The 12,835-nt window shown below is 42.4% G+C and overlaps 1 protein-coding gene across 1 annotated transcript in view; it reads left to right on the top strand.

The window, feature by feature from the left end:
* The window catches only part of SYN3 (synapsin III), a 486,671-nt gene that overhangs the window by 137,248 nt on the left and 336,588 nt on the right, over nt 1–12,835 (top strand). The window contains exon 3 of the mRNA XM_089680647.1: nt 3,153–3,210. Within this exon, the coding sequence (XP_089536773.1) occupies nt 3,153–3,210 (58 nt within the window). The remainder of the gene's footprint in view (nt 1–3,152; nt 3,211–12,835) is intronic.

Below are 12,835 nucleotides of genomic sequence, written 5' to 3'. Positions count from 1 at the left end.
TTGTGTGAAAAGTCGTCTCTCTTTTCCATCTCAGTAATCTGGGATGTGAAATTTGAAATAAGCCCCTCTCACATTTCACAATTGTAATGGAGATAATGTGGAGATCTAGGATTAGGATTTGTTTGTGATGTAAACAACACTTGTAGGTGATCTTTAGCGACCACAGATGAGAAGAAAGGCCGAATCTGTTATGAACGGTGTCGCTATGCAATGCCTCTGACCTACAGAGCGGTCGAGATGGCTGCAGAACATTCTTCCATCTTTGCTCGCCATCTCCCAGGCAGTGCGCCTCTCGCTGCTGTCTGACACCCTTTATCTGCACACAAAGCCTTCATACAGTAGTGCCTTGTCCCCCCGGATCCTCCGGCTGCTGATACCGGGGGGATGCTCGCAGTGGGTGACACTCTCCTCTGTCCCCGGTCATTATTGCAGCGCAGACATCAGCCAGACGTGTTGTATCTCCGAATCGTTCCCACAAACGGTGCTTGGTGAGGCGGACGGACATGATCTACATACACAGCAGCCTCCACACTGAGGGATCACAGAATCTCCGGCCAAAATAAGTCCATGTACAAAAGAAAAAGAATCTTTTTTATTCCCATGGCGGAATTTCTTTTTGTTAGTTGCACCAGAGAGAAATTCATCTCATGTACCACAGACGTCTCCATTCAGTGATTTTATATGAAAAATGTATTTGATTAAAGGAAATACGTGTTTTTGTTCTCGTTCTAATTATGTGTGGGAATGTGACCAGCTTAAAGCTGAACTCCATACAGATAATAAAAGACACATAATAATTCAGGTCTGTGATCATTCATACATCATTAAATGTATGTCAAGGCAAAAAGAAAAAAATACAAAATTAAGAAAAAAAATGATATATACAGTATATATATACGATACCCTACAAAAGTTTTAGGCAGTTGTGAAAAAATACTGTAAATTAAGAAAGCTTTCAGAAATAGAAGTGTTAATAGTTTATTTTTTATCAATCAACAAAATGGAAATTAAATGAACAGAAGAGAAATCCAAATCAAATCAGTATTTGGTGTGAACACCCTTTGCATTCAAAACAGCAACAATAATTCTAGGTACACTTGCACGCAGTGCACGTAGATTGTTCCAAACTAACCACTGATCATCTGTGGATATAGGCTGCCTCATATATTTCTGTATCATCATGTAATCCCAGACAGACTCCATAATATTGAGATCAGGGCTCTATAAGGGGGAAACCATCACTTCCAGGACTCCTTGTTCTTCTTTAGGCGGACGATAGTTCTTAATAACATTGGTTGCATGTTTGGGGTCATTGCCTTGCTACAGAATAATTTTGGGGCCAATCACACACCTCCCTGAAGACATGGCACAATGGATAATCATCTGCCTGTATTTTTCGTCATTGAGGACACCAAATCTCCAACTCCGTTTGCAGAAATTTAGCCCCAAACTTGCATGGAACCTTCACCATCCTTCACTGTTGCCTACAGACACTCATTATCGTACCACTCTTCAGTCCTCCAATGAACAAACTGTCTCCTGCTACTGCCAAATTTTTCACATTTTAACTGATCAGTGCAGAGCACCTGCTGCCATTTTTCAGTACCCCAGTTTCTGTTTTCAAACATAGTTCAGTCACTAAGCCTTGTTTCCATGTTGGAAGTATGGCTTTTTGGCTTTAATTTGCCCATGAAGACCACTTCTGGACAGACTTCTCTGGACAGTAGATGGGTGTACCAGGGTCTCACTGGTTTCCGCCAGTTCTGTGCTGATGGCACTGCTGGACATCTTTAAAGGGAAGTAGGCATGATGTGTATTTCTTCTGCTGCATTAAGTTTCCTTGGCCGACCACTGCATCTATCTGCATCTATCTGCGTCCTCAACGTTGCCCAATCAGTGGTGTCCTCAATGCTGCGAAATACAGGCAGATTCATCATGCCATACCATCAGGGAGGTATGTGATTGGATGAAAATGTATTCTTAAGCAGGACAACAACCTCAAACATACACCGAATTTCATTAAGAACTATCTTCAGCATAAAGAAGAGTTCTGCAAGTAATGGTTTGACCCCCAAAAATATCTATTTGTTTGTATTGTTATTACAATGCTGATGTTATAAAGTGAAAGTGTATGCTATGAGTATGACTTGTTTACCCTAATGCATTCTCTGCATTAGGTAAAAAAATGTCCCAGTAGTTGTAATTGTGCAAGGCTTTCTAATCTCCTTGATTGTGTTGTACCCTGCCAATGCTTTTATGGGACTTCATGTGCTTTGTCCTAGACATTGAATTATTATGTCATCTGATTAAACAATCCTTCCACATTTTAGTTGTCCCTCTATGCAAACTGAATCCCCTGTAGTGGACACATCTTGTTCGTCATAATACCTTTCTCTTATTGCCTCTGAAGTTTTGTAAGACTTTACCTAGAAAGACCTAGGTATGAAGATTGCTGTCATCAGGAAGTATGGGCTGTCTTATCAATTCGGTATTGTCTCAATTAGGGTTGCCACTTCATCCCTTTAAAACCAAACACATATTAATTACACAAGTTCTGTGGCTGATTAAGATGGCAATTAAACTTAGTGCCTTATCTACATTAAATTAGCCTCAGAACCTGTGTAATTAATATGTGTTTGTTTTTGAAGGGGTGAGATGGCAACCCTAGTCTCAATGACAATTTGCAGTCATGAACATAAAGAAGATAGGGCTGGGCCTTATACATCAAAACTAATGCAGATAATTTTTTACAATGTCATCTTTTTATCTGGCGGATCCAATGTTTAATATATACAGTACATTTTTGAAGGACTTGCATTCTTGCAGACCTTTTAACAAAATGAGTGATAGATTTATAGAAGAAAACATTTTTTTCTTGGCTTTTTCCATTAGTTTTGTTTTTTACTTTAAAAGACAGCCAGCTGCTGAATTGAAAGCCTGGCATGATGGGGAGAAGGAAACAAGCTGTCACATTTGCCCAGCTGTTATCCTTACATCTGATGTAGAGGCACATTCTGGAATATAAAATGGTCCCTTTAAACCTGCAGTTACATAACATTTCTCTGTAATCTATCACTACGTTGGCAAGTAACATGACTTCAACAGGACAAGGAAGCCAGGCTAATGTTTATCTGTCGTTTCCTTCCCGGCAGGGCCAAGTATTTCAGAAGCAAGAAAGTGAACAAGGAGTATGAAATTCGGGTGGAGCAGGTGAGTGTTGCTCAGATCACAAGCAGCTGCACTAATCTGTTCAGACACTTGAGGAGAGATTTGTAAAACACACCAAGTTAATTTATAAAAAAAATTTCTAAAAGTAATAATACAGAAAAATGAAAGCCTAACTCCAGCCAAACATTTTTTGACAGAGTGGTAGAGTAGGTTTAAAAGGACTGGTGTCACCATTTCCTGTATAGGGGTCATAGGAACAAGGAGTGATGGGAAATCTCTCCAATGGAGCGATGGCAGATACAACAGCTCTTTTACGTAATGTGATGAAAGGTTAGAACAATAGATGAGTGAATATGCCAGGATTCAGCTCATGAACAGTTCTGTGAATCTTGTTCGAAGTTCATGAACTTTCTAGTGAACACCATTGAAATCTATAGGGGGGCTAATTTTGTTATTCGATTCTGGCTATTTGTAGTGTAGCAATGACCTCTGAAACAGTTGATGGATTTTAAAGGGTTCTTCTGCCATCCAACTGGTGACCTGCCCTATAGCTACATCTAACTCCCTGTCCCACTGGCAGTGACCGACACTTCAGTATCTTCAGTTTTTTTCTTGCAATTTTTTGGCTAAAAAGTATCAAGAAGAAAGGGCTAGGGGAACAGGAGACCCAAAAACAGCAGCAAAAAGCCTCTTTAGGTCCAAATGTGCTACAATCTTCCATCATCTTTTGACCTTTGCCACAGGTCAGCTGTAAGACTCTTTATGTCTCTGCCACAGGCTAAAGTAGATTCTGTAGAACCAGATGGGTGGCTACCTTACTTTCAGTTTCTTCCACCTCTGCCACAGGCCAGGTTAGGACTCTTCAGGCTGCTGCCATGGACCACTATAGGACACTCTAGGCTGAGATGAGCAGGTAAAATGACAATCACCCATTCTGCTTCCTCCCCCAGGCAATGGGCCTGGAAATCAAAGATTGCATGTCTTGCAGTTACACCCTACCAAGGCAGCATCCTTCCTCCTATGGTGACAGTGATCCCCCTGCGCTAATATGGAACCTAATTTCTATACGCTGCTAACACCCTATCCTCTACCTATAAGTGGACAAATATACAGTAAGTGATAAAATATAATAGTGGTGTAGCGCTGATAACTAAATGTGCAAACTCCACAATACTAAGATAAAAAACATAAATCACATAAATGAATGAATATAAACATATAAGTGACAGATCTTTCAAAATCTAGAAAAACAGTGTCGCAAACTGTGTTAATTATCCGTACACAAAGTGCATATGATGAAGCTGGTCCTATGCCCGGACCCTCATACAGTGACAATACCCAGTCCCACTTGGGACCAAACCACAGAAGACTAGGTGCTATATACAGTGGATCCCAAAATAAGGGATATGATCACAAACAAAGTGAATGATATATAAAGTGTATCCCAAAATTGTGATATAAACCAAATAAAAGTGACTAGTGAATAATGTTAAACACAATATATAAACATAAACTTCATAAACGCATAAAACTATAAAAAGTGTCCAACAAATTGCCAAGAATAGCAAAGATGGCAATGACTGCCAAAATGTGCCTATATCTTCAAACCACGTGCTATAGTACTGGTGCAGATGGTGAGAATATATCCTTAGATGGCAGGCATGCCCCCTCACCTCCTTGCTGCAACCCAAAAGGGTCAACACGCCTTTTGGATCACTCTGGATCCTACAGGTACCAACTCTCCAGGTCGCTCTGATTCCACTGAACCTCACTGGTAACTTCCTTCCAATATAAATCACTCTTCCATTCAGGGATAAACGCAGTGCAGGCCAATAAATGAGTATCACGTTACAGCCATGAAAGGACAAAAAAACAAGTCTCCCATAGTGCAACACTATTTAATATGTTAAAAGCATGTTAAATCACCAAGATTGCACTCACATTAACGCAGATCAAACAAGGCTTGTCACACCACTCAGTATGGGTGTACTGTGTAAACCTGGTGTAGCAAGATGGCGCTCCGCCGACCACGTCGCATCTACGCATTGCGTCATGTACACGTGACTTCCTCAGGTGTACGTGGGGAGATATCTCTGCAATCAGAATACAAAGATCAGCGCTGCAGGCTATAGTCTGCACTACTGATGAAGAGTACGTTTTCCATCAGGGCAGTTCTGTACAACCACAGTGCCCATACATGGATCAAAATTTGGCCAGTCCCTGCTGAACAGGCCAAATTTTGATTTATCTATGGGCATCTTTAAGAAAAATCAATCAAACCCAGATAACATAGACAAAGCTCTGACTACAGCCTGGCTTCAAACACTAAGATGAGATTAATGACATTCAGGCTTACAGTAGAGCTAATAGGCCAACTATTATCAAACAAATGTATAGGAAGTTGGACACTACCATAAAGATGCCAAAAGAAAGAAAAACAGTATCTCTCCCTACACAGCACTACCAGCTTTCCCTAAAGTGCTAACACACACTAACGATATGGCTGTTGTGAGCCCACTCAGTAGAGCAGGGGCAGGGGCTATGCTCTGCATTTTATGCACAGCATTATAGGTTCTGCTGTATGTGTGGTGGTGAACCCATGAAGCTTGGATTCAAATGTTCACAAAGATTCACTGTAAACACATGGTATTGGTGAACTCGAGCCTCATCCCTAGTTAGAACCTTGAGAGGTTTATTTTGCAATTTTGTGCTCTTCTATCTTTGAGAACCAAGAGACTACTCAGTTGAATCACATATAGCAACTGTTTATTCCAAATCCTACTGTGGATGATGGGTACATTTTAAGATTTACTGGCATTGATTCTAAAATCTGAATTGAGAGTAGGCTCTAGACCAGTGGTCTCCAAACTGCGGCCCGCAGGCCAAATGCGGCCCTTTGCTTGCTTTTATCTGGCCCTTGAGGCACTATTTCATATACTGATACCAGCAATTGGGTATAATTTCCCCTCACTTACACCAATTAAGGGGGCACAACTCCTTCCAATGATACCAACGATAGGGCACAATTCCTCCCAGTGACACAATGGATAGGGTCCAATGACATCAACGATGAGGCACAGTTCCTCCCAGTAACACAAATGATAGGGTCCAATGACATCAATGATGGGGCACAATTCCTCCCAGTAATATCAAACAATGGGGCATTATTTTTTTTCCACTGATGTCGGGACCTTTTCTACTCCCACTGGCCTCAGTCCAGCCCTCGTAAAGTCTGTAGGACAGTAAACTGTCTCTTTGTGTAGAAGGTTTGGAGTCCCCTGCTCTAGACAAACTTATGTATATGTAGCATTAAAAATGATACATCCAACCTGTCTAGTGGTTCTAATGTTCACCCTTTGCAGCAACTGATTCTCTACCTATATCTAGCAAATGTGTCAAAAGTGTGGGTATATTCCAAATAGAATGAAGTATGGAAACCACACATTGGACTATGAGAGGAAAGTTTCACAGCACAGAAACATGTAAAAGGAAGGAGCAGTGTGTACAGAAACACAGACAATGACTGAAGGCCATGTTGGGATATCTCTCACAATAACTGATATATTACCACAGTTATAACTGGATATCATTTGGGTATTTGCACAGTTGAATTTGGATATACTGTAATTAGTAAACTTTATTTATTTGTTTGTTTTTTGGAATAAAAAAAAAAGAAAGCAAGGAGCTACAGTCTACGCCAGTCTGGCTCTAAAAGTTACATGACAGGCGCAAGAGCTGAGTGATGATCTCATTAGTGTGCCTCTGATTAGCAGTTATCCAGTCGCAGACTGGTGGCAGGTCCCAGTCTAAGCTGTGTTGTTTGGCTTGGAGAGACAGGGCCTGGCTGTGCTACCTTGCAGGGCTGAATCAGAAAACTGGCTGAACAGAATGAAAAATCCTTTGGCAGATACAGGTCAAGTATGTGCTTATCTGCTGATTATAATGCTGTTTATATAGAGTTTCTTTAAACTTCCAGCACAATTTCAGGTGGTTCGTTTCTCAAAGCGTTTTGAAGCTCAAAAGCAAAAATTTAAAATGTTGCAGCTTACCTGTACTTAAATGTAATGCCTGCATTAGTTTTCTTTTTTTTAGGCTTTTTATTCCTTTTTTTTCACTTTGTGATCTGGCTAGTAAGTCTGTTATTTTTCAACCTCCTTTAACAGAGCAAGCTGTTAAGTGAATGTGGCAGTTAGAGGTTATAGACAAACCATTAAACACTGACAGAAGCGCTTACAATGATCAGCTTTTAATCATTTATATAAAACTCTTATCAAAAAAAGAAAAAGAAAACTGTTGCTGTAAAGCTTAAAAAGTATAAGCTTGAGTTTGGCTTTAACTTGTTAGTCAAACCCATCTACATTTTCTTGTGCTAAAATTACCCTCTCCCCAGATTGACAATGCCACTGTCCAAAGGTGTCTCTGTTTTGTACTCCATAGAGTGGAGGCCACACGCTCTTCAATGCTATTATCTGATCATTGTGCGATTTTATAAAAAAAAAAGATAGAATCTGTAAAAACTCAAGTAGCCATAACTTCCCTTCCTATCAATTTAGAATCAATTTCTTTTGGAATCAATCAAACTGAAGCGATTGGCCAGGGTGGGAAATTATTTATTGTTTTGCATTGATGGGCAGCACTGCGATACTTTGTTTATTAGTATGATTGTATTTCGGTGAATTTGATTATGAGATTACATGGTGGAAATAGAGATGCGATCAATGACTTACAATCGTAAATTGCAATCTTATCTTAACCATTGCACAGCGGCATCATTTATTCAGATATCTGTGAAGGAATGAACTACAAGTCCCATCTGCCACCACAGCAGATTGTTTGCAGTTCTCAATGAATTCCGAGCATGCTGATCGGCACCCTCACAATTCACTGACATTTGCAGCAGCTCAGTAACTATCTGTCTGTACAACCAGAGGCAGACTGACAACTCATGGGGCCCCCAGGCAATAGGGGATCATGGGGCCCCTGTGTCCTTGCCCAAACTCAAAAAAGCCTATGAAAAAGGTACCAGGGGCATCTCATGGGGCCCCCTACTGACCCTGGGCCCTCGGGCAGTGCCCGAGTTTCCAAATGGTCAGTCCGCCCCTGGTACAGACGTACAGGCAGAGAGTTGTCAGCAGTGTCTGCAGGAGCCTCACACCTTACCGGCCCCGACTGATCACAGGTGCAATGCTTGTCAGGCTCCAGTGTACTGTGGTGCATTGTTCACCTCCTCTTGTGAATAGGCCCTAAATGTAAAGTATGTAAGCCCCCCAAAAATAGAAAAATGTAAGTCATAACTAGTAAGCAGTCCGACTATATAGGTTCTAGGAAGATGGAGCGTGAAATGTCAGCAATCATCTCTCTTCTATCTGCGGGTAGAGCCCACGCTCACTGGCAGTGGGAAAAGTTCACATCTCACAAAGCCGCTTCTCAAAGCAGTGTGAAAAAAAAGTGGTTTCTGACCCTTTTGTGCTGCAGTGCCAAAAAGCATCGTTGCATTGACTGAGCGCACAATGTCTTGACGCTTTCCCCCTGCCAATTCCAGACACAATTCACTGAGGACGACCCGCTTGCCAGCAACGTACTTTGGGGCAGGAAGAATTTGTCTTGGCACTGAGCTGATGAAAATCTTTTTTTTTCTGGCTTGTTTACTGTAGAAATGATCTGGGTTTAAAGATCCATGACACCCTGTGCAAAGGCCATAGCACAAAGTGGTTGCCAACACCCTCTCCTTCCAAGCGCCTCTGTTCCCCCTTAAAATTGTTGCAGAGCTAATTTCACAATAGTCACACTCAGTGGCAGATTACATTAAGGGCAGAATGGGAAGCTGCTGCCGGGACCCAACACACAAGGGGCCCATAAAAGTGCAAAAGAGAAACTTCTTTACATCAGCACTTTAAAGTAATACTAAACACACACTGTTTAATTTACATTTTCCCTTCTCTTTCTGTATGTAGATGATGGCTCTGTAATTATTTTAATAAAAAAAAAAAATCTAGGTACCTTTTCCCCTAAAAGATATACGGCTGTCACATGACCCGGATCTTTCCCAGCCTGTCTGCAGGGAAACAGTGGTAGGAGGAGCTTCTAGTCCTCTGCTACCGGTCACATATTAAAAAAAAAGACAAAAAAAGCCTTTTGGATAAAGAGTAAAAATAAATAATTCACATTTATTTATTTCAGGTACTTATATAGCGATGTCAATTTATGCAGCGCTTTACATATATATTGTATATTCACATCAGTTCCTAACCCTCAAGGGGCGCACAATCTAACTTACATTCATATATACACATACTAGGGCCAATTTATACAGGATCCAATTAGCCTACCAACATGTCTTTTGAGTGTAGGAGGAAACCAGAGAACCCAGAGGAAACCCACGCAGGCACAGGGAGAACATGCAAACTCCAGGCAGGTAGTGCTGTGGCTGGGATTCAAATCAAAGACCCTAGTACTTCCAGATGGAAGTGCAAACTATTTAGCCACTGTGCTGCCCAATAATATCAATAAACTGTTTTAAATTGTCATACAAATATATATTTGAAATCAAAACTTTATTGATTTTGGCAATAACATGATGTGGTTGGATTTCTGCCAGTCGCCAGCTGTGTCACGCCCCTTCATCCTGTGTCTTAGAATAACAGGGAGGTGAAGCCTCCATCAATCAAGATGTAATATCTCTCCCCGAATTGTGTTTATCTGGTTAGTGGGCATGGAGGAAGAGGGAGGGAGTTGGCTGTCAATGTATACGCCTACATGTGTGACTCTATAGTCACATGGGCTGCTCAGGTATGATAGGGAGGAAATGCTCAGGGTAGAAAATACACTGAAAACTGAACATGTGTACTAGCTGCCAACACAGCTCTGTAAAATCCCAAACTGCAGTGGAGACATGGACAGGAGGGGGAGAAAGAATGGGTCCATAAGTCAAGACATGACAATTTTTCCAAAAAATGCAAAGCTTCACTGGTGCCCATCCCTGCTAGGGTGTACAGCGTAAAACTCAAAATGGTGCAATTAATGATGCAATTAAAAAAGCATGTCTTCTTTTTTCACCAAAATTTGATATACCTGAATGTGGCTTGACATCAACCTTGTACAATTCATGTAAAGAATCAATCAGACTGGGAAAAGAAGTGGCAGCACTAGGAGCCAATCAAGTGTGCTGCATGCAAATATACTGAAAAGGAACATACTGACAGGAGGATAGAGCAGCAGGATGAGCTCCCCAGTATTCTGCTGCTCTCTCACTGTCCTATCATAGGATGGAAACAGTGACATAAACCTATCTGTGTGACTAAACTGCAGTAGAATTAACAGATGTAAATGACTGCATTAAAGCCGAACTCTTGGAATTTCATAAAACACCCATGCAGTGGGGTCCCATATACTGCAGTGCTCATTAAAGAGGAACTTTAATGATATTCTGATGATTTTCCGCTGCTGCTCCTCTCCTGCGCTGCCATCTTTAAATATCTTGCGCATGCGCATTTGTCCTGCCGGTCTCTGATCTTTATTTGCAACAGATGCCCTGCACAGGTGCCCATCAATACAATGATGTCCATCTCACCCATCCCAGGAGGCAGTGGGAACCCCCATGTAATGCTTGTCCAGGCAAGGAAGTACTGCAGTGCAGCACAAAATAAAGGTACTCCATGTTTTAGAGGCAGGAAGAGGAGAGAAAAAGATATATTAATGGGTGAAGGTCTGTTTTGAATCTAGGGGTAGAAGAATAAGCTGTAGAACTTGCCAATTCCTTACTCCAGGCTTCGGTGCTCTCCTATTCTCCAGGTTGTGGACAGGCTTTTACTGTCCTCATGTATAGTGCAGGGATATTGGTTCTGCTTTGTATTTGATGACATCAGAGTGTGATGGCTTGCCGGCATCTTGGATAGGAGACTTTGGGGAACCAATAACACAACATGGAGAAAGCCTGCCATAGTGAGGAATAAGTCAAGTATTACAGCTTACCACAGACTTAACCAGCATTTAACCCCCTGGTGCCCTGTGTTTCCCTATTGCCCTGTTACTGCAATGATTTATAGCAGTCTAATGTAATATGTCTTCAGTCTATGACTGCCTCCTGAAGCGTGTCCCCAGTCTCCAACTCCTATATCATGTACACAGTCTCTTAAAGTCTTCTGCAGAACGTTTGCAGTCTCTGACCATCTCTTGTATCATGTCCACAGTCTCTGACCATCTATTGTAGGAGTCTGAAACCTGTAGATTGCAATCTACCAGTAGATCGCTGCCAGGTGACTGGTAGATCATGACTTTGCTGACCTGCCATCCCAGAGCATCATAGTGCAATGCAGAGGGACTACTTGTAAATTTGGAGCTGTAGTAGGGAGCAAGAGCTGCATAAACCAATGCCTCCTTTGTAGTGCTGGCTCCTGTCCCAGGGAGTGATACCAACTGCACTCCACCTCTTATCCCGGCTAGCGGTCTCCAGAGTGGTGCCAGAAGCAGAAAAGAAGAGATCTTCAGGTCTGTGTGAAGCAATACACTGGGCATAATAGTAAAGGGCTGCTTTCACATTGATGTGCTGCGGTTTCCCCACACAACGGGCGCAGTGTAGTGTACCTGCAGCTTTTCTGCAGGTTTGCTGCTCTTAGCCATAGACGTCTATTATATCCTGTGGGTTTGGTGCACTTTCTGAAAGCGTATCACAACTCCTGAATGCAGGAGTTTTGGTGTGCTTTCAGAAAGTGCACCACACCTGCAGGATATAAGAGAAGTCTATGGAAAAGTGCATCTAACCTAGGAAAGTTGCAGATGCACTGCCCTCAGGGCCGGTGCTTCCACTAGGCAGACTAGGCGGCCACCTAGGGCGCACTGCCACCTAGGGATGCCTGGGCACAGCACAGGCCGGCACTCCCTCTATGTCATGAATGATCCTTCAGCTGAGGGGAGGAGTGGCAGAGGGGAGGAAGAAAGAACAGAGGAAGATGCCGGGTGTCTGGGGCCAGTGTAGCAGCTGAGCTGACATTCCTTCCAGTGTTCCTCTCAGACTCAGTCCCTTACTGCAAGCCAGCTGGGGGCTGCTGGTCACTGTGGAGTTCCAGCCCTTCTCTTCCCATTTGTCAGCGGAGGCAGAGCTGTGCCTACAGAGGAAGTCAATGTCTGACTCTGATGTCTCATGTCTGTGTGAGTGTGACCCGGCCGGCTGCCATCCGTCACATCTGCAATGTGTTAGTGAGTGATGACATAATCACGATCCCACAGCCTGCTCTTCTAGTGCCTGCTGATCTGTGTCAGTGTTGGTGGTGGTGTGTTGTGTCCAATCTATCACTGTATGGGATTGCTCAATTCAGGTGTTCTCTCTGCTGTCACAACATTTTATCTCCCCCCATTGCCTGGAGAATTCCAGCCTGGGATCTGTCAAGAGTGTGGATCCATCATCCTCCACTCCTGCAACTGTCACCCTGCCACTGCCAGACACAGGTACAGTCTGTCCATGACACTGTTTCTGTCTTTAATATTGGTGCTGGTGGCATCTTATGGCACCTATTTTTGCAAATGAAAAGAAATTGAGCAGTTTCATGTTTTGTTGATTTAAACTTTCCTACTGGTTTTTAAATTTTTTCTTTCTTTTTTTTTTTGGGGGGGGGGTGGCGCAAGTAGCTGGTGCAGGTAAACTGCTGCACATCAGTGTGAAAGCAGCCTT

The sequence above is a fragment of the Staurois parvus genome, unplaced genomic scaffold, assembly GCF_062004578.1.
Source record: "Staurois parvus isolate SC_StPar_1 unplaced genomic scaffold, SC_StPar_1.0 ptg000249l, whole genome shotgun sequence".
Classification (NCBI taxonomy): domain Eukaryota; kingdom Metazoa; phylum Chordata; class Amphibia; order Anura; family Ranidae; genus Staurois; species Staurois parvus.
Note: the sequence above shows the minus strand (reverse complement) of the source record. Positions and strands in the feature narration are given on the sequence as shown.